The 27,048-nt window shown below is 44.7% G+C and overlaps 1 protein-coding gene across 1 annotated transcript in view; it reads right to left on the reverse strand.

The window, feature by feature from the left end:
• Window positions 1-27,048, reverse strand: part of LOC126424726 (transmembrane protein 151B-like) — a 460,556-nt gene that overhangs the window by 55,518 nt on the left and 377,990 nt on the right. The window contains exon 3 of the mRNA XM_050087446.1: window positions 3,646-3,872. Coding sequence (XP_049943403.1) covers window positions 3,646-3,872 — 227 coding nt within the window. The remainder of the gene's footprint in view (window positions 1-3,645; window positions 3,873-27,048) is intronic.

Raw genomic sequence — 27,048 nt, forward strand, 5'->3', positions numbered from 1 at the left:
CAGGCAACATGATTCCAGTCATCGATAGCCCAATGTCAACGTTCACGGATCCAGGCGAAGCGTAAAGCTTTGTGTCGTGCAGTCATCTAGGGTACACGACTGGGTCTTCGGCTCCGAAAGCCCATATCGATGGTGTTCCGTTAAATGTTTCTCACGCTGGCATTTGTTGAAGGCCCAGCATTCAAATCCGCAGTAATTTTCGGAAGGTTGCACTTCTGTCACTTTGAACGTTTCTCTTGGCTGGTCGTTGGTCCCGTTCTTCCAGGATCTTTTCCTGGCAGCAGTGATGTCGGAGATTTGAAGTTTTACCGTATTCCTGATATTCCCGGTACACTCGTGCAATGGTCGTATGACAAAATACCCACTTCATCGCTACCTCGGAGATGCTGTGTCCCACCGCTCGTGCGCGACTATATAACACCACGTTCAAACTCACTTGATAACCTGACATTGTAGCAGTAGTAACTGATCTAACAACTGCACCAGACAGTTGTCTTATATAGGCGTTGCCGACCGCAGTGCCGTATTCTGTCTGTTTACATATCTCTGTATTTGAATACGCATGCCTATACCTGTTTCTTTGGTGCTTCATTGTAGATAACAAAGTAATGTATTCCTTATTAGATCATGGTGATACGTGTTACAAACCGGACACAATAGGAAGGACCAGGCCCCTTTGCCTTTTTCTTTTATCACTCGTTTATCACATCAGAGAAATACACATTTTAAGACAAACTTTAACTTCATGAAATATTGCTCCCAGTAAAGGTTAACGTAAGCAGTGAGAAACTTAGTTCTCTTAAGGGTTTCTGCTCGCAACAAATTTTAAGGAGGCAATGTAAGGTTTATATCAATTTAGCTCAAACACGTAACTAGTGATTGAATCTCGACACAGACACTTCAAGAATTTCGGCAACAATAAATAGCGTGAATTTGTACTCACAGTAACCAACTAATCAACAGCCTTGCCATTGAGCGCAGTGGTAAGACACTGGACTCGCATTCGGGAGGACGACGGTTCAATCCCGCGTCCGGCCATCCTGATTTAGGTTTTCCGTGATTTCCCTAAATCACTCCAGGCAAATGCCGGGATGGTTCCTCTGAAAGGGCACGGCCGACTTCCTTCCCCATCCTTCCCTAATCCGATGAGACCGATGACCACGCTGTCTGGTCTCCTTCCCCAAAACCAACCAACCAACCTTGCCATTGAATAAGTAGTAGGCCATTGGGAACGAATTAGCCACACCCAGCAACTAGGGGAGTTTATACCAACAGTCTTTAAATGTCTTGCTCCCCATTAAATAAACAAACTTACAGTAATTAAATGAATAACAAATCGAACACACTACGCTCCACTCAAACTCTTCAGTGGAAGCCAAGCCAAAGTGAAGAGTCCATTGACTGACTAGCACTGAAGTGACACTAAAGCTCATCTCTGTGTTCCCAGACACACATCGGGCAAGCTTATACAAGACAATATTTTGAAGGGAGCACATCAGTAAAACCGCTAGCGGAACTAATTCGTGCAACTGAATATTAAGGTACTAGACCGGGGCACAAGATGGTACACAGTGAGGTTGCCTTAGTGCTATACTGCGCTCCAAAATATAAATTCAAATGGCCAGTTCAAAATTAAGTACACATAAACCAGCATTAATTAACGAGGAGTGGCACCAGGTCGCTCGAAGGGATGACAACACTTAATTGAAAAGCCGAATGCCGGAGGGGGCGGTAACATCAAACATCTTCTACGAGTTTTAACCAGGAGTCACTCCCCGCTATACAAGTAACCATTTAACCAAGCCCAAGGAAGGAACCCCAAAGAGAAAATTCAAATAAAACCCCCAAAATATTATAGACGACAGGGAACCCCAAGTATTTAAATTCACAAGAATTAGCTCTCCCCAAAGGCAGTGTAAACACTAAGGCCATACTTAAGAGGCCACCAAAATTGTTTACAGAAAGTCTTACGTATTTGCTCCTTTCCTTCAAAAGAAACACAAGCAAAATGAGGAAAGTAGACAGGCAGGCAGCCAACACACATCCTCCATGCTGAACCGGCAGGCCGCGTACAACCAACTCCACATATACGTGGTTGCTTCCCACCTCGTACCTCGCGGCGTCTCAGCAGGTAGCCCGAGCAAACGTCAACAGCCATTCGCCCCGCGAATGCGCAAAAAAACAACAAGGCAAGCAAAGATAAGAAGCATCGAAGGATCGCTAATGGACATCCATGAGACTGGCGCGCCAGTAACGAGCGCCACAGTTCACATGGCTTAACAGAAAAAAAGTTGTGATCCATATGGCTTTCCCTCTTTAGTTCGATTAACAGGTGAATGGAAAAACTGGTAGAAGCCGATCTCGGGGAAGATCAGTTTGGATTCCGTAGAGGCAATACTGACCCTACGAAAATAGATTAAGGAAAGGCAAACCTACGTTTCTAACATTCGTAGACTTAGAGAAAGCTTTTGAGAATGTTGACTGGAATACTCTCTTTCAAATTCTAAAGGTGGCAGGGGTAAAATACAGGGAGGAAAAGGCTATTTACAATTTGTACAGAAACCAGATGGCAGTTGTAAGAGTCGATGGGCATGAAAAGGAAGCAGTGGTTGGGAGGGGAGTGAGACAGGGTTGTAGCCTATCCCCGATGTTATTCAATCTATATATTGAACAAGCAGTAAAGGAAACAAAAGAAAGATTCGCAGTAGGTATTAAAATCCATGGAGAAGAAATAAAAACTTTGAGGTTTGCCGATGACATTGCAGTTCTGTCAGAGACAGCAAAGGACTTGGAAGAGTAGTTGAACGGAATGGACAGTGTCTTGAAAGGAGGATATAAGATGAACATCAACAAAAGCAAAACGATGATAATGGAATGTAGTCGAATTAAGTTTTGCTATTTGGGGAGCAAAATAACTGATGATGGTCGAACTAGAGAGGATATAAAATGTAGACTGGCAATGGCAAGGAAAGCGTTTCTGAAGAAGAGAAATTTGTTAACATCGAGTATAGATTTAAGTGTCAGGAATTCGTTTCTGAAAGTATTTGTATGGAGTGTAGCCATGTATGGAAGTGAAACGTGGACGATAAATAGTTTGGACAAGAAGAGAATAGATGCTTGCGAAATGTGGTGCTACAGAAGAATGCTGAAGATTAGATGGGTAGACCACATAACTAATGAGGAGGTATTGAATCGAATTGGGGAGAAGAGAAGTTTGTGGCACAACTTGACTAGAAGAAGGGATCGGTTGGTAGGACATGTTCTGAGGCATCAATGGATCACCAATTTAGTATTGGAGGGCAGCGTGGAGGGTAAAAACCGTAGAGGGAGACCAAGAGATGAATACACTAAGAAGCTTCAGAAGGATGTAGGCTGCAGTAAGTACTGGGAGATGAAGAAGCTTGCACAGGATAGAGTAGCATGGAGAGCTGCATCAAACCAGTCTCGGGACTGAAGACGACAACAACAACAACAACAACAACTTGGGTTGTACTGTAGTACCAAAGACGGTAAACTTTTATGCTCAGCGAGTGATACAGGCTTGTCGTCCTCCTCGACTCGCATCCTGTCTACGAACTGGGCAGTTTCTGTCTGTGGTGTCTGTGTGTACAGGCGTGTGAGAGACGTGAGCGTGGCGGGACTCACCAGACGACGGGCTGGGCCTCCTTCATGAGCCGCACCCGCTCGAGCACCTGCGCCGCCTCGGCGCGCGGGCCCTGCAGGTCGAGGCGCGCGGTGCAGTGCCAGCACTCGACCAGGTAGACCAGGTAGAGCAGCGCCAGGAAGGCCACCGGCACGTACAGGTAGCCGTCCTCGCACGGCGACATCTGGCGCGTGCGCGTGATGGGGTACAGCGAGAAGTTGATGATCACCTGCGGCACACGGCGCCAGCGTCCGCTCCGTCACGACCTGCTGCAGCTCACCCTCGTCACCAGCAAAGCCACAGACTGTCAGGCAGATCCAGACCGTGCACTACCACTGTCAGCTAATCCTACGCTTATCTGGAAAGCAATGCTACCAGTGTAGACAATACGGTGCCCCCAGTTGCACCAGAGAGCTTATGTGAGCTGTTCCCAGAACCAATTGAAGTTGTAAAACCTGAGGGAGGCCCACTCATTCGACACTACGCTACGGTTTTGTGCACTGGGTGTCAGGTGTTGCGGAGTTTCCCCCTACCTTAGGGTGTAGTGAACACCAGCTGCAGTAGGGCTGCCCTTGGGCACTCTTGGTATGGTGGAGGGTGAACCTAAACCACGATCCCCCAATAGTCTGTCACTGCTCACACAAGGGATCAGATTTGAATGTGGGCATTGAGCCCTAGGTGAGAAACGTCGTGAACCGATGAAAATATTTCACCACCAAAGGATAGTCCATTCCTTGGAATTCACATTGCATCCCCGCCCAACAGTCTACAGCTACATACATCCGCAATCCAACATACGGTGCGTGGCGGAGGGTACCTCGTACCACAACTAATATCTTCTCTCCCACTCCCAAACAGAACGAGAGAAAAATGACTGCCTATATGCCTCTGTAGGAGCCCTAATCTCTCCACTAAAGAGACAGCTTACACTACACTCGTTCGTCCTCTGTTAGAATACTGCTGCGCAGTGTGGGATCCTCATCAGGTGGGATTGACGGAGGACATCGAAAGGGTGCTAAAAAGGGCAGCTCGTTTTGTATTATCACCTAATAGGGGAGAGAGTGTGGCAGATATGATACGCGAGTCGGGATGGAAGCAAAGATGTTTTTCGTCGCGGCGAGTTCTATTTACGAAATTTCAGTCACCAACTTTCTCTTCCGAATGCGAAAATATTTTGTTAAGCCCAACCTACATAGGTAGGAATGATCATCAAACTAAAATAAAAGAAATCAGAGCTCGAACAGAAAGGTTTAGGTGTTCGTTTTTCCCGCGCGCTGTTCGGGATTGGAATGGTAGAGAGATAGTATGATTGTGGTTCGATGAACCCTCTGCCACGCACTTAAATGTGAATTGCAGAGTAATCATGTAGATGTAGATGGTTCAGTGTACGTCGCATGGTGCAGAGCTTCCGTATGAGCTCGAGATCAGGACCGCAGAAGTCCTGGAGGTGTTCTTCTGCGGGCGTGCCCCGGAGTGTAGAGCTGGGCGGCAGTCGCACTTGGAGAGCTCGGCCAGCCACACAGACGCGGCCGAGTTCACGAGATCCGAGATAAGGCGGGCTCCGCGCCATCAGCGCTACGTGACGTCACGACAAGGGGGAGTTGGGTGGGTGGGGGTGAAGTAGGGGGGGGGGGGGGCACTCGATGCAGCGAGATAAGGCGTGGCTACAGAGGTCCCCGTGGCAGGGTCGCCGGAAACACGAGTTCACGGGTTCGCACTGTGGACGCACATCGTCTGATCAGAAGTGAACGGACACCTCTGTGTAATGCGTAAATGATTACTAGATTTCAGGAGAGGCAGAGGGAAATGAAAGAAGACTAGGATTTCCGGTCAGATGAATATATCCTAATGTCAACAGCAGCAGAAAAATAGTATAACGGAAGTAGGATTCATCTCGTGATGTTGCAATTCTTATTTCCGCGCTTGCAAAGAAAATTGGATGAGGAATTCAGCCTCCGTTACGAATAGGAAGGTAGGGCGGAAAGTGAGTTACTATGAACAGTTCAGACAGGGTTGTTCTCATCAGCATCGGCAGCAAATCATCTCTGACCACGTCACATCTGGTGTACTTGCCGACGACGCAAGGAGTGGATGAAGAGAGAAATTATATGAGGATACTGAACACGTTATTCAGTACATAAAGGGAGATGAAAATCTAATAGTCATGGGGGATTGGAGTGGGGATATACGAGAACGAGTAGCAGAAAGGTTTAGGGTGAATAGGGATTGCTAGAAGGATTATAAGACAGGTGAAAGGCTACTTGAGTTCTACAACAAACATCAGCTAGTAATAGCGAATGTCCTACTCAAGGATCGCAGGAGGAGGAGGTTCAAATGGCTCTGAGCACTATGGGACTCAACTGCTGAGGTCATTAGTCCCCTAGAACTTAGAACTAGTTAAACCTAACTAACCTAAGGACATCACAAACATCCATGCCCGAGGCAGGATTCGAACCTGCGACCGTAGCGGTCTTGCGGTTCCAGACTGCAGCGCCTTTAACCGCACGGCCACTTCGGCCGGCGGAGGAGGAGGTACACTTAGAAAAGGCCAGCAGATGGGGGAAGATTTCAGTTACATTCTACATCTACATCTGCATGGTTACTCTGCAATTCACACTTAAGTGCCTGGCAGAGGGTACGTCGAACCATTTTCATACTACTTATCTACCATTCCACTCTCGAATGGCGCGTGGGGAAAAGGAACATCTAAATCTTTCCGTTCGAGCTCCGATTTCTCTTATTTTATTATGATGATCATTTCTCCCTACGTAGGTGGGTGTCAACAAAATATTCGAAAGAGAAAGTTAGTGATTGAAATTTGGTAAACAGATCTCGCCACAAAGAAAACCGCCTTTGTTTCAGTGACTGCCATCCCAACTCGCGTATCATATCAGTGACACTCTCACCCCTATTACGTGACAACACGAAACGAGATGCCCTTCTTTGCACTTTTTCGATGCCCTCCGTCAATCCTACCCGGTAAGGATCCCATACCGCGCAGCAATATTCCAGCAGAGGACGGACAAGTGTAATGTAGGCTGTCTCTTTAGTGAGTTTGTCGCAAATTCCAAGTGTTCTGCCAACAAAGCGCAGTCTTTGTTTTGCCTTCCTCGCAATATTATCTATTTGGTCTTTCAATTTAAGTTGCTCGTAATTATAATTCTTAGGTATTTAATGGCACTGAGAGCCCTTAGATTTTAGCGATTTATCGTATACCCAAAATTTATCGGATTTCTTTTAGTACCCATGTGGATGACCTCCCTCTTTTCTTTGTTTAGTGCCAATTGCCACTTTTCGCTCCATACAGAAATTCTCTCTAGATCATTTTGTAATTGGAATTTATCGTCTGATGATTTTACTAGACCGTAAATTACAGTGTCATCTGCAAACAATCGAAGGGGGCTGCTCAGGTTATCACCTATACTATATTATTTATGTAAATCAGGAACAGCAGAGAGCCTATGACACTACCTTCCGGAACGCCAGATATCACTTCTGTTCTACTCGATGATTTACCGTATATTACTACATCATGGTGACGCAGAGATTCCGAAATCAGATACTGTATTGTAAGGCGCACCAGCAGCAGATACACACTCGTATCATAATGTAGTAGTGATGAAGAGCACGCTGACTTTCAAGAAAATAGTCAAGAACAATCAATGCCCAAACAAGTGGGATGCAGATGTACTTACATGGCGGCCATATTCAACTGCATGAAAAAGAATTTAAATTAATTTACGAACTACTGCGTCCTCACACTTTATTCGTATATTCGGATTTAGGTTACGACGTTTTCGATATGCCTGCCATTATTGGCGATGATGTGCGCAGACGAATAGCGAAATTCTGCATGACCCGATGCAGTGTCGGAACATCGATGCTGTCAACGACCTCCTGAATGACTGTCTTCAGCTCAGCAGTGGTTTTGGGGTTATTACGGTTCACCTTGTCTTTAATATAGTAGCACAAAAAAGAAGTCGCATGTGTTCAGTATCCGGAGAATATGGCGGCCAATCGAGACCCATGCTAGTAGCCTCTGTGTGCCGCAGAGCCAGAATGCGGTCCCCAAAGCGCTCCTCCAGGACATCAAACACTCTCCTGTTTCGATGCGGTCGAGCTCTGTCTTGCATGAACCGCGTCTTGTCGAAATCAGTGTCACTTTGGACAATGGGAATTGAATCATCTACCAAAACCTTCAAGTACCGTTCGGTAGTCACTGTGCCATCACGGAATATCGCACCGGTGATTCCATGACTGGACACTGCACACGACACAGTCACCCGTTGAGGATGAAGATACATCTCGATCGCGAAATGCGGATTCTCAGTCCCCAAAAGCGTCAATTTTGCTTATTGAAGAACCCGTCCAAATTAAAGTGGGCTTCGTCGCTAAACCAAACCATGCATGCCATAGTAATTTCCATAATTCCCCTCGGCCAATCGTACAGTTTGAACTTACTAACGAAGCCCGTTCAGAATTTAGGAGGATTTTATTTCCTATAGTTTAAGAATTGTCACCCTGCAGGAATGAAGAGATACGCTTGAAGTTATAGATACAGGCTATAGATACAGCGATAAGGAATAGCTCAATAGGCAGTTCACTTGAAGAGGAATGGACGTCTCTGAAAAAGGGAATCACAAAAGTTGAAAAAAAAAGCATAGGCACAAAGAAGGTAGCTGCGAAGAAACCATAGGTAAAAGAAAAAAATTCTTCAGTTGATCGACGAAAGTAGGAAATTAAAAAAAAATGTTGAGAGAAATTCTGAAATACAGAAATACAAGTCACTTAGGAATGAAATAAATAGGAAGTAGGAAAGCAAAGGGGAAATGGCTGCATCAAGAATATGAAGAGATAATTTTGGAAGGACTGATTCAGCATGCAGAAAAGTCAAAACATCCCTCGATGAAACTGAAAGCAATGGCAGAATTGTGAATACCGCTGTTAAATGCAGAGAAGAGAGCGAATAGGTGGAAGGAATATGTTGAAGGCCTCTGTGATAGGGAGAGATTGTCTGAAATCTGCGGAAGTAATCACGCAAGAGTTCCAAAGTGCTATCAGCAGTACACCTAGCACGACGACTGTACGCAGGGAGTCAAACGACTAATTAACGAATTTCTATAGTCAGTGCTAAGCGACGGTCAGATGACGTAAAGAGGGTCGCCACTGGAGAGTGGTTGGCTGTGAACGAGATGAGTAATGCAAAGGCCTGCGCCAAATCCGAGTGGAGGATTTGGGTTTAAGGAAATCCTGGAGTAAGGTACCTGCAAGTAGTGAAGTACGGAGAAGGTGCTGTTGTGGTATAGGGGTGGTTTCGTGGTTAGGGTGTGGTCCTCTTACGGCACCGCATGTGAAACGGAATGATGAATTTTACAGCGGTGTGTACTGCTTGCAGTAGAGGACCACTTCGGAAACGATGACTGTTTGCATCAGCATTACAGTACACCCATCATAAATCAGTATCTGTGAGATTATACTTTGGGGACAGTGATATTCCTGAAATGGACTGGCCTGCCCGAAGTAGGGACCTAAACCGAAGAGGACCGTTGTGGATGAGTCATAACGTCGACTTGTCTCCAGACCCCAGCTCCCAACATGACCACCTTCTCTGGTCGGATCTCGAGCAAGAATGGGCTGCCATTACTCCACAGACATTCAGACACGTCACTGAAAGTGTCCTCAGCAGACTTCAAGCTTCACAAAGGAGAAGGGTGCAGAAACTCCATGTTAACGTCCACTAATAGATGCCCACATACTTTTGATTAGATAGTATATATCTTGCGAGTGGCTGAGGCCAGTATAATGGGGGTGGAGTGAAGCCAGGGACTCACAAACCGCAGCTGACTCAGGAAATACTCGACTTTACAGGAAAATGTAAGAATGCTAAGAGTGAGGCGGTATAGGAGGAGCAGGAGACAAATAACACTATAACCTGTATGGATCTCTACAATGAGACGGATTTGAACTGCTATCTTCTGTGATGTTCGTGCCTGTTGTTAAGACAGACAACACACTGATCGGCTATTTAACTTGAGATTGAGGCAATTATATGCAATGCGTCGAAAACGCAAAATGTAATAACGAATTTCTTGAACTGTGCGAGAAGGTGGTCTGTGTATAGACCAAAACTACTAGCAAGATAACAAAGTTTTTGACAGCAGATCCTTGTGTGGCTCTATGAATACAGGCCGTATAAAAACATATGTCAGAAATTTTAGAGATCTGTTATTGAAATTAAAACGTTACAAAAAGTTCATACGAAGATAGCGTCCGAAAATCGATCGTTAGGAAGGATTTGGAATGGATTGTCTGGGGGGAGGAGACCAGACAGCGAGGTCATCGGTCTCGTCGGATTTAGGGAAGGACGGGGAAGGAAGTCGGCCGTGCCCTTTCAAAGGAACCATCCCGGCATTTGCCTGGAGCGATTTAGGGAAATCACGGAAAACCTAAATCAGGATGGCCGGACGCGGGATTGAACTGTCGTCCTCCCGAAGATCGTTAGGATGAAGTGAATGGAATTGTACGTGGTGACTCCCGGCTTTTTAATTTACCCAAAACGTGCGTCTTTTCTTGTTTACAGTTCATCGTGGCAATTGCTTCGTTGGGTCTGATTGTCATTTGTTTTCCACATCACATTAGGTGTGTAGGGGGCAGATACCCGCGTCCCGTCTCATATGCACGTTATGAAAACGTTTAGAAAACTTCCTCACGACTGCAAACAGAATTTGCTCTAGATAACGACAGATGGGGTACACAGTTTCCACCCCAGGGGTGAGTAAGAGCCCGATGGTGATACGTGTTTACTCTTCTCGAACAGGGAATGACATCAGCGTTTCTTCTGTTTTAGAGTTACTTCCGTCACAACGATGTGTTCAGCGTCTGAAATGATGGATGTGTACCGCATGTGCAGCCCAGCAGACAGGAATGTGGACGCAGCACGTCAACTTTGTGCTGAACTTTACTCTGGAATCTAGTTATCTTGCGAAAAAAAAAAAAAAAAACGTTTGTGCGACTACATCAAGCTTGTCACACAGAGGCTATTTTTTAGGAGAGCGTTGGAAATGGTGAGCTTGTAGGACGGGTTCTGTGTACTGTGCATGAAACTACAGTAGACCTGCGAGAAGAGTCATCATGTGATGAATAGTTCGCATGAAAATCTTTCGTATCCGCATCGACTACAACGGGTGCACAGATTAAATGAGGCTGACATTCCGCCCAGAAAAACTTGCCGACAACAAACATTAAGGCAGTGTGATGTGTTCCTGCAGTTCTAATTATGTACCTTATTCACTGGTGAGGCTGGCTCTTCATGCGATGGGATCTTCAGTTATCACTACAATCATATCTGGGCTTATGAAAGCCTTCACAGTGGGACACCATTTGCAGCGAAACAACGATGGGATTTTTGGATGACAATGTGCCCTGCCACTGCGCCACAAATGTCCACGACTGGTTTGAAGAACATTCTGGACATTTCGAGCGAATGATTTGGCCACCCAGATCCCTGACATGAATCCCACGGAACATTTACGGGACGTAAACGAGAGGTCAGTTGGTGCACAAAGTCTTGCACTGGCAACGTTTTGGCAGTTAGGGACGTCTATAGAAGCAGTGTGGCTCGACATTGCCGTATCACTTACGTCCCCTTCAATTTCCATAGTGTTGACCTCAAGTACATCGCCCTTGTGTAGATCCTCTCCATACTCCTTCCATCTTTCTGCTTTTCCTTCTTTGCTTAGAACTGGTTTTGCATCTGAGCTCTTTATATTAATACAAGTGGTTCTCCTTTCTACACAGGTCTCTCTAATTTTCCTATAGGCAGTATCTATCTTACCCTTAGTAATATATGCCTCCACATCCTTACACTTGTCCTGTAGCTATCCCTACTTAGCCATTTTGCATTTCCTGTCGATCTCATTTTTGAGATGTTTGTATTCCTTTTTGCCTTTTTGCCTTCTTCATTTACTGTATTTTTATATTTTCTCCTTTCATCAATTAAATTCAATATCTCTCCTGTTACCGAAGGATTTCCACTAGCCCTCGTCTTTTTATCTATTTGATCCTCTGCTGCATTCATTATTTTATCTCTCAAAGCTACCCATTCTTCATTTCTTTGTTCCTGGCAAACATTCCCTAATGCTCTCTCTGAAACTCTCCACAAACTATGGTTCTTTCAGTCTATCCATGTCCCATCTCCTTAAATTCCCACCTTTTTGCAGTTTCTTCAGTTTTAATCTAAAGTTCATAAGCAATAGATTGTGGTCAGAGCCCACATCTGCCCCTGGATATGTCTTATAATTTAATATCTGGTTCCGAAAACTCTGTCATACCATTGTATAATCTATCAGAAACCTTCCAGTGTCTCCAGGCCTCTTCCACGTATACAACCTTCTTTCATGATTCTTAAACCAAGTGTTAACTATGATTAAGTTACGCCCTGTGCAAAATTCTACCAGGTAGCTTCCTCTTTCATTCCTTACCCCCACTGCACATTCACCTACTACTTTTCGTTCTCTTCCTTTTCCTGCTATCAAATTCCAGTCTCCCATGACTATTAAATTTTCGACTCCCTTCACTATCGGAACAATTTTTTTTTATCTCATCATACATTTCCTCAATCTCTTCGTCATTTGCGGACCTAGTTGGCATATAAACTTGTCCTACTGTGGCAGATGTGGGCTTCGTGTCTATCTTGGCCCGCGCGGAGTGGCCGCACGGTTTGAGGCGCTATGTCACGGACTGCGAGGCCCCACCCGCCGGAGGTTCGAGTCCTCCCTCGGGCAAGGGTGTGTGTGTTGTTCTTAGCGTAAGTTAGTTTAAGTAGTGTGTAAGTCTATGGACCGATGACCTCAGCAGTTTGGTCCCTTAGGAATTCAGACACATTTGAACATTTTGTATCTTGGCCAAAATAATGCGTTCACTATTCTGTTCGTAGTAGCTGACCCGCGTTCCTATTTTTTTAATCGTTATTAAAGCTACACCTGCATTCCCCCTATTTGATTTTGTATTTATAACCCTGTATTCACCTGACCAGAGGTGTTGTTCGTCCTGCCACCGAACTTCACTAATTCACACTTTATCTAACTTTAACCTATCCATTTCCCTACCAGCCCGATCAAGGGATCTGACATTCCACGCTCCGATCCGTAGAACAACAGTTTTGTTTCTCGTGATAACGACGTCCTCCTGAGTAGTCCCCGCCCGGAGATTCGAACTGGGGACTATTTTTTTTCTGGAATATTTTACCCAAGAGGACGCCATTTAACCATACAGTAAAGCTGCATGCCCTCGGGAAAAATTACGGTCATACTTTCCCCTTGCTTTCAGCCGTTCGCAGTACCAGGACAGCAAGGCCATTTCGACTAACGTTACGCGGCCAGATCACTCAATCGTAAGGACTGTTGCCCCTACAACTACTGAAAAGGCTGCTGCCCCCTCTTCAGGAACCACACCTGTGTCTGGCCTCTCAACAGATACCCCTCCGTTATGGTTACACCTACAGTACGGCTATCTGTGTCACTGATGCACGCAAGCCTCCCCACCAACGGCAAGGTCCATGGTTCATGGTGGGGGGGGGGGGGGGGAGTGAGTATCAAAATATGTGACATTTCTCGCTGCCAAAGGACCATATAGCTTAGTATGTGACATAAATTTGAACTTGATATGCCGAACTGTTACAGGGGGTAAGGGGACAGTAGGACAGACAAACACAGAGATGGATGAAAAAGGACGAAAACATTTTTTCGTGTTGTATAACAAGAAATTCATAATTTTTTCCGTTTTTCTTTTACTGTGAAACCTTGCTTCTCGCCACAATTCATGATTGTAGGTCAACGGGAAGCACTCTATAGGTTTTTTGAGAGTTTTTACGATTATCAGAATGTGTGATATAAATGGCCGTATCTTTTGACTGAAGTGACTTAGGAGTTTAAGGGATCGTAGACTTTAATATGTCTTAATATGTGACATAAATTTCAGCTTGGTACGCCTACTCACTCCTGAGAAAAAGGGTCCTAAGAGTCGCGCACACACACACACACACACACACACACACACACACACACACACGCACAGAAAAAAAGCGATCCTCTAAATATTCCATTTTTACACATCGAGGCACGGGACCCAAAGGAATACTAGCCCAAAGTTGGGAAAGGTACGGAAGAGCAAAGGGTGCTGCCTCAAAAAAGGACAGAATGAGGTGCCAGAGTTAACAGCAGATGTGTTGGTGTGAAGAATTTAGCGGAGACGTGTCTCGAACATGCCTTATGTAATAACAAGTGAAACAACAGATACTAAAATATTTCACTCATTTGCCTCGTATTTACTTTTCTCTTTTGTCATATGGGGGGTCGCTACTGATAGAGTTGATGACACTTTCCCTGGCCATTATAGACATGTGCAAAACCAAGTAGGAGAACATTTTTATGCTATATCTTTATTACTGTTATAATTTAATTATATTTTAACATCGTTACAGGACAAACAATTTTAATTTCGCAACTGTATAAGTAAGAAATTAGACATATAGAATATTATGATTTTTTTCAATAAACATAAAACAAGAATATTATTAAGAAACATACACAAAAGCATTGCCACGTGCAGAAAAAGATCTTAACAACAAATCAGGTAGAAATGAAAAGGAGGTACAAAGTCAGAATTTATAGGTAATGATCAATTTTTGGCGCTATTATTACAATGCTCCGTCTATACCGCGAATGTTTCAATACTTTACACTTCACAAGTGTCAGGTCTCAGCCAGTGACCCTCTGCGTGTGTATCCACATTCTAAAAACCTCCTTGAAGTGCGTGGCAGGGAGTACTTCTCATAAAAGCAGACATTATGGTCTCTTCCATCCAATTCGGACACGATATCCAGGAAAATGGTTAAACGCCTCTGTGTCTCATGAAATTAGTCTCTGGGTGATATGCAGGAGACTGTAAAATTTTCCTAGATACCTCATATAATATTCGCTGTTGTAACTCTGAAAGCAGGCTTTCGCCAGATACTCCACCTATGTCTTCAAGCGTCTGCCGTTTCAGTAGTATCTCCGCGACACTAATCCACGGATCAGACAAACCTGTTACCACACGCACAGCTGTTCTTTGGACACGTCCAGTATCCGGTGTTATTCCTGTCGATACATTCTGTTAGAGCATTATCGGATCATTGCGACGCAACCCATGTAGCACGAAATACCTAGTGAGAATGACGCCATGCGTAAGGTGTAGGCAAATGCCCTTGTCCGTGCCTTATGTGTGACACTGTTGTTCATGTCAAGATGGGCGACACTGTTCATCTCTGAAGTGTAAAGCATAAAAAAACATTTGCGGTTTAGACGAAACATATTGGTAGGTAGAAAAATAAAAGGAAGATGAGATAGGGATTCAGCAGAACAAGTAACAAAGCATTGCTAATAGTAAAATAGAGTACAAAGTTGCTCTGGCTTAGCGTAGTGATGCTGTAGTGAAAAATGGTTTGCAAATCGTACAGATGTTCAAGAATTCAAATATAGGTGTTAGCTTTCTGATGGAAAATAACAGCTTATTATTATTATTATTATTATTATTATTATTATTATTGGTGAAATTATTTTCAGTTACAGTTCTGCAAATTTCAGAATTCTACGTTTTACTTGCATCTATTTTTATAGTACCGTATACGTCGTAACTTGATCTGTTACCCTCTGTCAGTGGCACAAAGAACAGTCGAACACAACCATACTCTTGTACGATCTTGCCTGATTCTGGGCGGTGGCAATGAGGTTCCAATCCTCCAAAGGGGTGGAAACTTTGATATAACTGTGTACCCAAACTACACTGGTACTTACCTCAGTACATTTGGTTTCGTGACTATTTCGTTAATTAATATGGGCTAAATTTACGTAACGATTTTAAGTGTTCTTGAGCCAAAAGAGAGAATTAAATTTAAAAGAGTTATTTGTTATGCAGTAAAAGAGTTATTTGTGCTTTTATTTGTTAGCAGTAAAATAATTACAGTAATAATAATAACAATATTAGCATTATAGGCAAGTCTCAAACTTACCAATATTAATCGAGGTCCTATGTGAAAAATAAGTTAAAGGACATAAATTAATGGATTCTTATTAAGGCATTCTTTATTTAAAATTATTGGTAACTTATTAACTGGCTTAAAAGTATTTAGAAGAATTTTTCTGCAATTAATAGGGCTATGCTTAGTAATTCAGATTGCACCTGGATTTTTTAGCTACAAATCAAACCTCAAAAACTGAATTAGCATTTAGTAATGTAGTACATATTTGTCAAACTGTAAATAATGGTTTAATCATCTGAATTTTACATGAATATGGTGGAACTGTGTGTTTCATATTGGAAGAGAAATTTATTGTGATCCATATAGGTCTATATACACAAAAGTAATTCGAATAAGATTTTATTTATACATGTAGCTATTAATCTTGTATGTCTTGTCCTACCTGGAGATGAAATGTCATTTTTATCTGCGAGACTAGTTGAAAACCAATTGTCAGCTTTTCTGTACTAAGGAACAGATGTACCTAAATCAGTCTGGGGAGGGTTTGCTGTAAATAAGACAACATAGATCAGACTTTCTACATTTCATTTAGTTTTGTCATCTATCATTGTAGCTATAGCTGCAGTTTATTTGTTAGCACTTCATCAAATAATTTATAACTATAAATTTTCGCTGACATAGCGGAGAATGTTTGATAGATTCCACTGTGCGGAACATATGAAGTGATCAAGAATACTTCTTCTGTGATGTATCTAGAGGTAGAGCCACGCCAGGTGATGCAACTTAACAGATGCGCATATCTGCATTTGAACTCGTCCGCAAAAGCGATCTAGTATTTTTGTGAGGAACATCCACCTAGGGTGACAATACAAGGCAACGGTGACCGTCATAGGATGTTACGTCCTAGCTGGGACTGAGTCTTTAAACAGTTTCGTCTCCGGGAGCTGCCAATGTGTGATGCCCACGTCAGGTAGCCAGTGCCCATAACAATAGACCTGCCTGCCAAGTTGGTGAGACTCTTGCGCTCCCAACTCAAGCGCCCAGAACAGCAGTAAGGGCCTGTAGTATGTACAGATGGTGGCGTTTAACGGGAATTCTCCTTGTGGGATACAAACCGCCAAGTCAGTCTGCAGCTACACACTGGATGATGTGGTGTCACACACAGTCCGGATAACATGGCGTCCCAATATAACCGACGTTTCTAATTACAGGCATTGCTTCGTAGTCTTTCTTTCTGCTTCTTCCCAGTCTCTAGGGACCCTCCGTTGCACTAGGAACTTGGGCAAAATTGCAGCATAGTCTTTCGCTTAATCTCTGTAGAATCTCTCAGCAATACCTGACATTTCGACGTTAGTGGACCGAATTCAGTATTTCGACCTCATATCTCTCTCTCTCTCTCTCTCTCTCTCTCTCTCTCTCTATTCTCTCTCTCTCCCTCTCCCTCTCCTCCAACAAACACAAATGGATACACTGAAACCACAAACGAACCAATCAGCGTTATGATAGTAGTATTTAGAAACCTGTATGCTAACACTTTCGGACCTAGTATTATTTGAGCAATATACAGCCATATGAAACGGGTTTCAATCCCATTCACGCACATGCAGCTCTCGATGCTAATGTCCTGTGCATGCCTCTTTACCTCTGCATAACTACTGCGACCTGCATCCATTTTAATATGATTAGTGTATTCGAGCCTTGACTTCCGTCTACATGATTTACCCCAATTTTTCCTTCGATTACCAAATTCTCGATTCCTTTATCCTTCAAAATGTATCCTATCAAACAGTCCGTACGTTTACTCAGTGTGTGTCATAAATTTACTTTCGATAATTCGATTCCTTAACTACGTAATCTATCCATCTGATCTTCAGCCTTCTTCTGCAGAATCACATTTCAAAAGCTTCTGTTATGTTCGTAACTGCTTATCGCCGACGCTTCACCTTATTAAAAGAGTACCTTCCAGACAAATTCCATCAGAAAAGACTCACCAACATAATTAACCTTGAAACTTTCTGGCAGATTAAAACTGTGTGCCCGACCGAGACTCGAACTCGGGACCTTTGCCTTAAAGTTTGGAAGGTAGGAGACGAGATACTGGCAGAAGTAAACCTGTGAGTACCGGGCATGAGTCGTGCTTCGGTGGCTCAGATGGTAGAGCACTTGCCCGCGAAAGGCAAAGGTCCCGAGTTCGAGTCTCGGTCGGGCACACAGTTTTAATCTACCAGGAAGTTTCATATCAGCGCACACTCCGCTGCAGAGTGAAAATCTCATTCTGCATAATTAACCTTTTTGTTATTGATTGTCATCTCATAACATCTTTTGAAGGCACTATGCATTCCGTCAAATTGCCCTTCCAAGACCTTTGCTGTCTTTGGACGTCATCAGGGAATATAAAAAGTTTTCTCCTTGAATTTTAGTTACTTCTCCAATTTTGTCTTTGGTTTTCTTTACTCCTTTCTCAATGTACAGATTAGATAAAATCTGGGATAGCCCTTTCTCAAGCATTGTTTCCCTTTCATGTCCTTCGACTCTTAAAAGTACAGTCAGGTTTCTATATAAGTTATGAATAACGTTTCGCTCCTTGTATTTTACCCTTGCCCCATCCAGAATTTCAAAGCGTGTGTTCCGGTCAATATTCTCAAAAACTTTCTCTAAATCTGTAGGAGTCATAAATGTAGGTTTGTCTCTAATTACTCTATTTTCTGAGATAAATCGTAGGATGCATGTCTCCCTCGCTTATTCTTACATTTCTCTGGAACACGAACTGATATTCCCTGAGATCGACTTCTACCAGTTTTCCCATACGTCTGTAAATAATTTGGGTCACTGTTTTACAATCATGATTTATTAAACTGGTGGTTACATAGTAATCACAGCTGACAGCAACTTCCACTTTTTGCAATTCTAATTATTTTGTTATTCTTGAAGCCTTAGAGCATTTCGCTTGTCTCATGTACCGTATTTTGTGCACCAGGTGAAACTGTTTTGTCATGACTAGCTCACCCTAGGAAGTTAATAGCTCTGAGGTAGTGTCATCTACTCAGGGGTCTCGTTTCGACTCGAGTCTTACAGTGCTTTGTCAAATTCTTCTTGCAACACTATTGAACTGATGACGTAAGGACAGCTAGCTTGGAATACAAATACGGATTAGATTCATTTAAAATGACAAGAACCGAGTGCCGTTGCTACGCCCACAACTCTTAGTGCAACATAATATGCTTTTCACCTACAGAAACCTCGCCTGGTGTATTTTCCTGTATCACTGAAAGTGGTCGTGTTCTTCCAGTGGCGTCTTCACTTTGAGCAAGTCCCCTCATAAGCACAAAATTTCGCCGATTTTGTGCGCAGTTTCACCCTCCAACTTACAGATGAACGAAGGTCCTTAGCAATAAACATTGTGTCTACACACTATCGCTACTCGAATCAATTGCCATGCAATTTGATTCCATGCATTAAAGATGAACTAAAAAATTCCGTATCTACTGTGGGCTAATTTCAACGGACGATGCAGCAAGACTGACGTTTGCTGTGCCACCACCATAAAATAAATATGCTATCCAAAAATGACATCAGAGTGGCTGATTTTTTTTTTTAAAATGGAAATGAGTGCGTGCAAGCGCCTTCTCGCCGAAACATGTCGCCTGAAATAAAACGCTAACCAGCAGAGAGCCAGCTCAAATCAAGCTCTGCCTTTGCTGAACCAACTGCTTGCCAAGCACTACCGCTAAAAAACAACAACAACAACAACCATGCTTTGTTTATAAGCCCTTACAGGCAGGTTTGTGGACTGTGTCGCTTTACGCGTATGAGAAAACTTTGGTACTGTGGTAACCCTTCGGCTGCTAGAAGGTGCAGCACACGTTTGTAGAGCTGTGATGATGTCTTGAGGGAATGGATTTCTTATTTCGGAGATCTTTCAATGTCAGTACCACATATGGGAACACCTGCAGTTTGAGGAAGAGCTGTCCAGTGTACTAGCATCCATTAGTTAGTGTCTTTAAGAATCTCCTATGATTACTTACTAATATAAATTTGCAGCAAACGCTTTAGTGATAGAAATTACTTTAAACAGAAAAGTTTGAAGAGTTTAAGAGTGTAAACCAGAGGATTAAAAAGGTAGTAAGATTTTTCTGTTTTTGCAAAAGTGACAAATAGCAGATTTGAGAGTACTTGACGGCTCAACACAAAAGTTTTGTCTCAAGTAAAGATATTGTTGAGGATCAGTGGACAAAGTTCAAAACCATCGTACAATATACATTAGACGAGTATGTGCCAAGCAATATCGTAAGAGATGGAAAAGTCACCGTGGTACAACAACCAAGTTAGATAACTGCTGCGCAAGCAAAGGGAATTTCACAGCAAACATAAACACAGCCAAAGACTTTCAGACAAACAAAAATAACACGAAACGATATGTAGTGTGAGGAGGGCTATGGGAGAGGGGTTCAACGAATTCGAAAGTAAAGTTCTATATACTGACTTTGCAAAAAATCCTAAGAAATTGTAGTCTTATGTCGAAGTGGTAGGAAGAATAAAGCAAAATGTACAGACACTCTGTGACCAAAATGGTACTTCAACAGAGGAAGACAGACTAAAGGCCGACCGAGCGAGATGGCGCAGTGGTTAGACACTGGACTCGCATTCGGGAGGACGACGGTTCAATCCCGCGTCCGGCCATCCTGATTTAGGTTTTCCGCGATTTCCCTAAATAGCTCCAGGCAAATGCCGGGATGGTTCCTTTCAAAGGGCACGGCCGACTTCCTTCCCCGTCCTTCTCTAACCCGATGAGACCGATGACCTCGCTGTCTGGTCTCCCTCCCCAAAACAACCAACCAACCAACCAACTAAAGGCCGAAACACTAAATGTCTTTCTCCAAAGCTGTTTCACACAGGAAGACTGCACTGTAGTTACTTCTCTAGATTGTCGCACAGATGACAAAAAGGTAGACATCGAAATAGATGACAGTGGGATAGAAGAACAATTAAAATCGCTCAAAAGAGGAAAGGCCACTGGACCTGATGGGATATCAGTTCGATTTTACACAGAGTACGAGAAGGAACTTGCCCCTTCTTTCAGCGGTGTACCGTAGGTCTCTAGAAGAGCGTAGCGTTCTATCCAAAAGATTGGAGAAGGGCACAGGTCATCCCCGTTTTCAAGAAGGGACGTCGAACAGATGTGCAGAACTATGGACCTAGATCTCTACCGTCGATCAGTTGTAGAATTTTGGAACACGTACACTCCTGGAAATTGAAATAAGAACACCGTGAATTCATTGTCCCAGGAAGGGGAAACTTTATTGACACATTCCTGGGGTCAGATAGATCACATGATCACACTGACAGAACCACAGGCACATAGACACAGGCAACAGAGCATGCACAATGTCGGCACTAGTACAGTGTATATCCACCTTTCGCAGCAATGCAGGCTGCTATTCTCCCATGGAGACGATCGTAGAGATGCTGGATGTAGTCCTGTGGAACGGCTTGCCATGCCATTTCCACCTGGCGCCTCAGTTGGACCAGCGTTCGTGCTGGACGTGCAGACCGCGTGAGACGACGCTTCATCCAGTCCCAAACATGCTCAATGGGGGACAGATCCGGAGATCTTGCTGGCCAGGGTAGTTGACTTACACCTTCTAGAGCACGTTAGGTGGCACGGGATACATGCGGACGTGCATTGTCCTGTTGGAACAGCAAGTTCCCTTGCCGGTCTAGGAATGGTAGAACGATGGGTTCGATGACGGTTTGGATGTACCGTGCACTATTCAGTGTCCCCTCGACGATCACCAGTGGTGTACGGCCAGTGTAGGAGATCGCTCCCCACGCCATGATGCCGGGTGTTGGCCCTGTGTGCCTCGGTCGTATGCAGTCCTCATTGTGGCGCTCACCTGCACGGCGCCAAACACGCATACGACCATCATTGGCACCAAGGCAGAAGCGACTCTCATCGCTGAAGACGACACGTCTCCATTCGTCCCTCCATTCACGCCACTGGAGGCGGGCTGCACGATGTTGGGGCGTGAGCGGAAGACGGCCTAACGGTGTGCGGGACCGTAGCCCAGCTTCATGGAGACGGTTGCGAATGGTCCTCGCCGATACCCCAGGAGCAACAGTGTCCCTAATTTGCTGGGAAGTGGCGGTGCGGTCCCCTACGGCACTTCGTAGGATCCTACGGTCTTGGCGTGCATCCGTGCGTCGCTGCGGTCCGGTCCCAGGTCGACGGGCACGTGCACCTTCCGCCGACCACTGGCGACAACATCGATGTACTGTGGAGACCTCACGCCCCACGTGTTGAGCAATTCGGCGGTACGTCCACCCGGCCTCCCGCATGCCCACTATACGCCCTCGCTCAAAGTCCGTCAACTGCACATACGGTTCACGTCCACGCTGTCGCGGCATGCTACCAGTGTTAAAGACTGCGATGGAGCTCCGTATGCCACGGCAAACTGGCTGACACTGACGGCGGCGGTGCACAAATGCTGCGCAGCTAGCGCCATTCGACGGCCAACACCGCGGTTCCTGGTGTGTCCGCTGTGCCGTGCGTGTGATCATTGCTTGTACAGCCCTCTCGCAGTGTCTGGAGCAAGTATGGTGGGTCTGACACACCGGTGTCAATGTGTTCTTTTTTCCATTTCCAGGAGTGTATTATGTTCGAGTATAATGACTTTTCTGGAGTCCAGAAATCTACTCTGTAGGAGTCAGAATGGATTTCGAAAAAGACGATCGTGTGAAACCCAGCTCGCGCTATTCGTCCACGAGACTCAGAGGGCCATAGACACGGGTTCCCAGGTAGATGCCTTGTTTCTTGACTTCCACATGGCGTTTGATACAGTTCCCCACAGTCGTTTAATGAACAAAGTAAGAGCATATGGACTATCGGACCAATTGTGTGATTAGACTGAAGAGTTCCTAGATAACAGAACGCAGCATGTCATTCTCTATGGAGAGAAGTATTCCGAAGTAAGAGTGATTTCAGTTGTGCCGCAGGGGAATGTCGTAGGACCGTTGCTATTCACAATATACATAAATGACCTTGTGGATAACATCGGAAGTTCACTGAGGCTTTTTGCGGATGATGCTGTAGTATATCGAGAAGTTGTAACAATGGAAAATTGTACTGAAATGCAGGAGGATCTGCAACGAATTGACGCATGGTGCAGGGAATGGCAATTGAATCTCAATGTAGACAAGTATAAAGTGCTGCGAATACATAGAAAGAAAGATCGTTTATCATTTAGCTACAATATAGCAGGTCAGCACCTGGAAGCAGTTAATTCCATAAAGTATCTGGGAGTAGGCATTAGGAGGGATTTAAAATAGAATGACCATATAAAATTAATCGTCGGTAAAGCAGATGCCGGATTGAGATTCATTGGAAGAATCCTAAGGAAATGCAGTTCGAAGACAAAGGCAGTAGGTTACAGTACACTTGTTCGCCCACTGTTTGAATACTGCTCACCAGGGTGGTTGGTTCAAATGGCTCTGAGCACTATGGGACTTAACATATGTGGTCATCAGTCCCCTAGAACTTAGAACTACTTAAACCTAACTAACCTAAGGACATCACACACATCCATGCCCGAGACAGGATTCGAACCTGCGACCGTAGCAGTCGCGCGGTTCCAGACTGAGCTCCTCGAACCGCGAGACCACCGCAGCCGGCTCACCAGTGTGGGATCCGTACCAAATAGGGTTGATACAAGAGATAGAGAAGCTCCAACGGAGAGCAGCGCGCTTCGTTACAGGATCATTTAGAAATCGCGAAAGCGTTACGGAGATGACAGATAAACTCCAGTGGAAGACTGCAAGAGAGACGCTCAGTAGCTCGGTACGGGCTTTTGTTGAAGTTTCGAGAACATACCTTCACCGAGGAGTCAAGCAGTATATTGCTCCCTCCTACGTATACCTCGCGAAGAGACCATGAGGATAAAATCAGAGTGATTAGAGCCCACACAGAGGCATACCGACAATCTTTATTTCCAGGAACAATACGAGACTGGAATAGAAGGGAGAACCATAGAGGTTCTCAAGGTACCCTCCGCCACACACTGTCAGGTGGCTTGCGGAGTATGGATGTAGGTGTAGAAAATGGAAGCGGTATATGGAATAATCAAGAATAATTGCAATGAAAATTGCATATGAAGAAGCGCAAAAATGACCTATTAGAACAGTGTCGTCAAAGCAGAATGTCTTCACACCAGCGGATGCCTAGCTGTAGGTTATAAAGCTAGTAGTTTTGAAAATAATAATTACGGAGAACTGTGCTATGGCGATGGAAGGTGCTGTGACTATGCCGCGCGGAGCGACAGCATGGTTTGAGGCGCCATGTCACGGATTACGCGGCCCCTCCCGCCGGAGGTTCGAGTCCTCCCTCGGGCATGGGTGTGTGTTTTGTTTATAGCATAAGTTAGTTTAAGTAGTGTGTAAGTCTAGGGACTGATTACCTCAGCAGTTTGGCCCCTTAGAATTCACACACATTTGAACATATTGCTGTTACTATATTAGATTCCGATGCAGAGGTATTCAAAAAGTTAATCTTCTGGTGGGAACTGGTTTCCTTATTGATGAAACGGTGTGATGAAGCGTTTATATATCGGTAAATCAACACATGATATCCAGTAAGTTTGTAATTATGTACTGACGATGGAAATATATAAAAACATAGAAAAAATAACTGAAAGAATAAGGAAAAGAAGATAATTGAACACAATGAATAACAACGGGCTACCAGAACAGTATCTGTGCCGTAAGGAATTAGCAACAGGCTGGACTGGAAAAGTTAAAAGTGACTGAGAAAGGGGGTACATTGAAGAAGAAGAAGAAGAAGATAAAGGTGAGACGAATTATTTTTTCAAGAGGAAATTGTGGAAATTACAGAGGTACAAGGTCTGCATTTGCTACTAGAACTAGTGCGAAGCGGTCAGGGCGAGGTAAAAAAGTGATGAAAGAATGTTACAGGAAAAGAAAGCAAAAGTGAGAGGGTACTGTGTTATGCACGTAAATGGTAAATAAACAAAGGTAATCATTCGAAGTGGAAAGATAACGCGTTGTTTCACCAGTGATATGCTTACATGACGTCTTCCAATGACAATATCTTTCTGTCACTAAGAATTCAGCCTATAGTCCTGCCCATATACTACCTGACCAAAAGTATCCGAACAGCCCTTAGTACACAGCTGGGTGTCACGAGAAGCGGACCTGCCGGCTATAAAAAGCGACTTTGGGGGAGGGGGGGGAGTGGGGGGGGAGACATTGTTGACAGTAAAGTAATGCTAACATAGTTCGGTAAGGAGAGGTCAGTGACTTCGAATATTGACTAGTCATTGGGTATCACATCCGTGAGGGACACTTCAACCCTTCAGAAACTGCCCACCTCGACTGTTGGTGATGTGACTGTGAAACGGAAATGTGGAGGAACAAGGGCAGCTAAAACAAGTACAGGCGGACGTGACGTCGTGACGAAGAGGAACGGTCGAGCATTGAGAATGGCCGTCGAAAAAAAAAAAACCGCGTAAAATCAGCGGAAGGAAAAACTCGGGAGCCTCAAAGATCTACCACCAATCCAGTTAGCACGAGGACAGTGCGTAGCGAGTTAAAAAGTGGTATAATGGTTGAGCAGTTCCCCTTAAGGCACGTATTTCTGTAGTCAGCGCTAAGCGGCACACGAGATGACGTAAACAGTGACGCCACTGGACACTGGGTGACAGGATACGAGTGATTTGGAGTGAAGACTCACGCCGTACCGCGGGGGAACTCGATGGAAGGATGTGGGTTTGGCTAATGCTATCATGTATAGCGCCAATCCTGAACTATGATGGAGATGGTGTTACTGTATGGGAGTGCTCGTCATGGTTAGGCCGTGGTATCGTTATTGTCCCTAAGACACTTCATAGCATTATAATAGCGTAGAGTAGAGGTGGAGTTCGGAGAGGATAGTTGTTTGCTTCAGCACGATAACGCACTGTGTCGTAAGGCAGTATCTGTAAGCAGTGGTTTGTGGACAGTATTATTCCTGAAATGGGCTGGCCTATCTAGTATTCCCACTTGAACCCAATGACAAGTGTCTGGTATGAGGCAGAACGTAGATTTCGCTCCAAACCCAGTGTCTCCGGTTTTGTTCTCGAGGGAGATTTTCACACGCCTCCCAGAAAGCGTCCCCAACAGACTTCAAACCGTCGTAAAGGCTCGATGTGGAGACATCCCATACTACACTGAAGCGCCAAAGAAACTGGTATAGGCATGCAATTCAGTGGTATGAACACGGCGCTGCGGTCGACAACGCCTATATATGACAACAAGTGTCTGGCGCAGTTGTTAGATCGGTTACTGATTTAAGTGATTTTGAACGTGGTGGTACAGTCGGCGCACGAGCGATGGGACGCAGCACCTCCGAGGTAGCAATGAACTGGGGATCTCTCCGTACGACCATTTCACAAGTGTACCGTGAATATCAGGAATCCGGCAAAACATCAAATCTCCGACGTCGCTGCTCCCGGAAAAAGATCCTGCAAGAATGGGACCCACGACGATTGAAGAGAATCGTTCAACGTGACAGAAGTGCAACCCTTCCGCAAACCGCAGCAGATTTCAATGTTGGGCCATGAACAAGTGCCAGCGAGCGAACCATTCAACGATACTTCATCGATGTGGGCTTTCGGAGCCGACGGCCCATTCGTGTACCCTTGATGACTGCAGGACACACAGCTTTATACCTCGCCTGGACCCGTCGACACAGACATCAAACTGTTGATGGCTGGAGACATGTTACCTGTTCGGACGAGTCTCCTTCAACTTGTATCGACGGATGGACTTGTACGGGTATGGAGGCATCAGCAGGAATGCATCGACCTTGCATGTCAGCAGGTGACTGTTTAAGCTACTTGAGGCTCTGTAATGGTGTGAGACGTGTGCAGTTAGTTACATGGGACGCGTGATACGTCTAGATACGACTCTGACAGGTGACACGTACGTAAGCATTCTGTCTGATCACCTACATCCATTCATGTCCATTGTGCATTCCGACGGACTTGGGCAATTCCGGCAGGACAATGCGACACTCCACAAGTCCAGAATTCCTATTGTGTGGCTCCAGCAACACTCTTCTGAGTTTATACACTTCCGATAGCCACCAAACTCCCCAGACGTGAACACTATTGAGCACATCTAGGGTGTGTTGCAACGTGCCGTTCAGATGAGATGTCCACCCCCTCGTACTCCTCTCGGTTTATGGAAAGCCCTGCAGGATTAATGGTGTCAATTCCCCCCAGCACTACGTCAGACGTTAGTCCGTGCCACGTCGTGTTGCGGCACTGCTGCGTGCTCGCGGGGGCTCTACACTGTATTAGGCAGGTATACCAGTTTCTTTGGGTCTTCAGTGCAG

Source organism: Schistocerca serialis, chromosome 10 (genome assembly GCF_023864345.2).
Source record: "Schistocerca serialis cubense isolate TAMUIC-IGC-003099 chromosome 10, iqSchSeri2.2, whole genome shotgun sequence".
In the NCBI taxonomy this organism is placed as follows: domain Eukaryota; kingdom Metazoa; phylum Arthropoda; class Insecta; order Orthoptera; family Acrididae; genus Schistocerca; species Schistocerca serialis.